General features: G+C 44.3%; 1 protein-coding gene across 1 annotated transcript; it reads left to right on the top strand.

The window, feature by feature from the left end:
* Positions 1-1,814: 1,814 nt before the first annotated feature.
* Positions 1,815-2,931, top strand: LOC104469740 (solute carrier family 25 member 51-like; the record flags this gene model as incomplete). Its single annotated transcript, XM_010084368.1, has 1 exon — positions 1,815-2,931. A coding segment is annotated over one exon (915 nt), but the record flags the coding sequence as incomplete, so codon positions are not given.
* Between the last annotated feature and the right edge of the window lie 883 nt (positions 2,932-3,814).

Here is a 3,814-nt window from a genome sequence, read left to right on the forward strand (position 1 = left end):
GGTTACTGAGGGTGGATGTTTCTCGCAGCTGGTGGCGTTGGTCGCGTTGCTCTGATTTAGGGACTGAACCAGCATTCTGTTCCCAGAGGAATCGTAAACCACTGCTGGGCCAGGAGGGCTTCCCCGGCAGGGTGTCCATTCCACTGCCATCAGGGTGACAGGGAGCACAGCGATCTCTTGCCAGATCTACAGAGACAGAATGCAATATCAGAGAGCGGATGTCCTTTTCAGTGGGTCGCATGCCAGTGTTTTGAAGGGTGTGGTTTTACAGGCAGGGAAATGGGGTGGAATCCTTCTTTAGAAGCACTAGATGTGCGTTCCCCAAGATGTTGACAGCAACAGACCTTGGATCCGGCAACATGTGAAAAAGGATAGCGTGTGCCTCTGTGCTCAGAATGCTGTGAGGCTGATTCCTGGTTGAGCAGAACTTCTGTGTACAGATGGGATCCTGCAGCAGCTTCAGGGGTTTGTACATGTAGGCAGCGCTGTTCATCTAGAACTCTTACTCTTTTTTGCAAACTGTTTCTTTTATGTTAAATTCTAACAAAGTCGTGGCTGCGCTCCAGTACCTGCAGGTGGCACAGACCTTACAAATTATGCCTGAAAGTGAGGGTTCTGTCATAAACGCTTCTGAGTGGACTGATTGTGTGTGCTTCGTGCAAATTCCCAGCTCAGAAGCGTGACGACTTCCTTGTGTGAGGATTGCTGCAGTCTTCAGTGCTTCCTTACTGGACAGATCCAGCAGTTACGACAAAAGGAGCATGTAGCTTCTAAAATTAAACTAGAGGTCTCTTTTTTGTTGTTGTTAATTTTATCTATTATGGATTTCTTTTGAGGGAAGAATGTGTTTTGTCCGCAGGCAACTGTCACCCATATAAATGATAATTTCTCAAAGGCCTTTTGAATCATGTCCTTAATGGTAAGGGGCAGGTGACCCCAGCTGACCCAAGGGATATCCCAGAACATTGGCGCCCTGCCTGTCAGTAAAACTGGGAGGGAGCTGGTGGGGACCGCTGCTCCGGGACTGGCTGGGCATCGGTCTGTTGATGGTGAGCGATTGTCTTCCTTTGCATCGCTTGCTTTTCTTGGATTTTATTTTCCTCTTTCTTTGCTGTTTTTCCCCCCTTAGAATTTTTTTTAAAAATTATTAAATAAACTGTTTTTATCTCAACCCACAAATTTATTTCTCACTTTTACCTTTCCGAGTCTTCCCGCCATCCCACTGGGGAGGCGGGGAGAGTGAGTGACTAGCTGTGTGGTCCTTATTGGGGGCCAGGTTAAATCACAACAAATTGTCACTTAAGTTATCTGTTGTTTTCTGCCACAGCGAAAGGCAGAGTAGAATGATCAGAATTTGTAATGCTACTGCATGTATTTTATTCTTTTTTTCTTTCCTAGACTCTCTTCTGTCCCCACCACCACTGTCCCGATGACATGTATTTAATTAGTGTGAGAGTAGCCCTTTCACTGTTTTAATTCCTTGGCACAGTGAATGGAGAAATCCAATGTGTCAGCTTCCTCTTGTCAGCTGTGGTGTAGCACTTGAGGAATTCATATCTCAGCTTCCTTCCCAGTGTATTTCTATTTTAATTTGAAACTACAGAAAGGAAAAACTCCCCCTTTTTCAAGTCTCTGAGACTTGAGTTGAAAACAGTGCATCATTATATGGCATTTGTCACTTTTCTCCTTCAAATTTTATGGGCTTTCCTCAGATGTGAGACACCAGTTGCTGTTTGAATGATCCACTAGTGTGACAAAACCTGCAGGGTCACCTGCCTCTCTGCTCATGCTTTTTCTTTTCTTTTTTAAAGTAGGAGAGGAGAACTGAGATATGTGACAGTAAGAAAAACAGTATGATGGAGTCAGAACGTTCCTCCACAACGCATTCAAAGGAATATGTAAGCGATGACATAATGGCCACCTCTGGTAAACATTATTTCTGTGGCTACTGTGCAGCCTTCACAAACATAGCAGTCACCTTTCCCATCCAGAAGGTCCTCTTTCGGCAGCAGTTGTATGGTTTGAAAACAAAGGATGCAGTGCACCAGCTGCAGAAGGACGGAATTCGAAATCTCTATCGTGGCATCCTTCCTCCGTTAATGCAGAAGACGACTACGCTGGCTCTAATGTTTGGCTTGTACGAAGATTTCTCCTCCCTGCTCCACAGGCACACGAGTGCTCCTGAGCTCCTCACGCGCAGCATGGCAGCAGTGCTTGCTGGGACCACGGAAGCTCTTCTTACACCTTTCGAGCGCGTTCAGACTTTGCTTCAGGACTACAAACACCACGATAAATTTACAAACACCTACCAGGCTTTCAAGATACTGAAAGTCTACGGGATGAGAGAATATTATCGGGGATTGGTGCCTATTCTGCTCCGAAACGGACCGAGCAATGCACTCTTCTTTGGCCTGCGGGGACCCATCAAACAGTGTCTGCCTGAAGCAACCTCTTACAGCACTCATTTGATCAATGACTTTATCTGCGGAGGGCTGCTGGGTGCCATGCTGGGATTCTTGTTTTTCCCAGTGAATGTTGTAAAAACTCGCATGCAAGCTCAAATCGGTGGTGAATTTCAGTCCTTCCCAAAAGTTTTTGTGAAGATCTGGCTGGAACGTGATAGAAAACTGATCCACCTTTTCAGAGGAGCCCATTTGAATTACCATCGTTCTGTCCTGTCCTGGGGCATTATCAATGCAACCTATGAATTCTTGCTAAAGCTGTTGTGAAAGCCACTGTCTTCTTCCGGCTCCTCGGTTCATTTGGGTATTGGCACATGTGATGTCACTTAATCCCAGGGAACAGTGCCTGTGTACTGTTAAAGGTAATTAGTCTTGGCCTTCAATATTTATGGAGTGAATGGTGATACATCTAAACCTTGGTGCAATTAAGATGAACTTTTTAAAGTATTTATTCACTGGCAGGTGAGTTTACCCATAATGGAGCTACTAGAGAAACTCAAGGTTTAGAAGAAAAACACACAAAGACTTATTAGTCCAGTGGCTTATTCTCTGTCACTCCCAAAATTTCTTAACACTCCGTGATGGAATGTGCTCCACTGACCACACTGTACAACATGAAAATCAAGGAGGGGCTGATGAAAATTGATTCCCTTGCCTGATAAACTTCAAAATCTCAATTTAAGAACTGCATTTTCAAATGCTTTAGGGTCCTAAGTACTCCTTATTGTTTAAAGCCAAAAGGACAGATCCAGGTGAGGATCACTGAAGTTTAGAACTTCAGGCTTAAACTAAGCCTACACAAACTCTTCTGCCAGCCATCTTGATGCTTGGCTTTAAGATGAACATTTAATTCAGCTGCGTAGGAGCTGAATGTTTAACTTCAGTGCAAGCTGACTCCAGTTCAAAGTGGGATCTCTGTGTGTGTATATGTACATGTGCCTTCATGTGGAAAGGGAAAATTGGAAGGAATGAAACAGCAAATTTACTAGAGCTTTAAAGTGTCCTTCCTTCTTAAAAAACCTTCTACTTGTAAACATGAAGTTTGTTCTGCTTTTTTGTTGCTCGCAGCTATGGGGACAGAAAGGAGATGGCACTTTCTCTAATGCTCGTGAAATAGCTCAGCTTCCTGCAGCTGTGAGAGTAGTCCACACACACAGCTCTTCTGTACTGAGGTGTCTTGTCTTTTGAAAATTACTTGTGTTTTATGTAGGCTGTGGAATAACGGATCACAACAAGGTATTTTTACCTGGAACTCATTGTTCTGCCTCCTTGATGCGTACTATTAACAGTTCTGTAAGACAGAATTGTGCAGCAGCACTGACGAGAGAAGATTTCTGGGTTTTACCCACTTC

This window comes from Pterocles gutturalis, unplaced genomic scaffold (assembly GCF_000699245.1).
Source record: "Pterocles gutturalis isolate BGI_N339 unplaced genomic scaffold, ASM69924v1 scaffold46090, whole genome shotgun sequence".
In the NCBI taxonomy this organism is placed as follows: Eukaryota; Metazoa; Chordata; class Aves; order Pterocliformes; family Pteroclidae; genus Pterocles; species Pterocles gutturalis.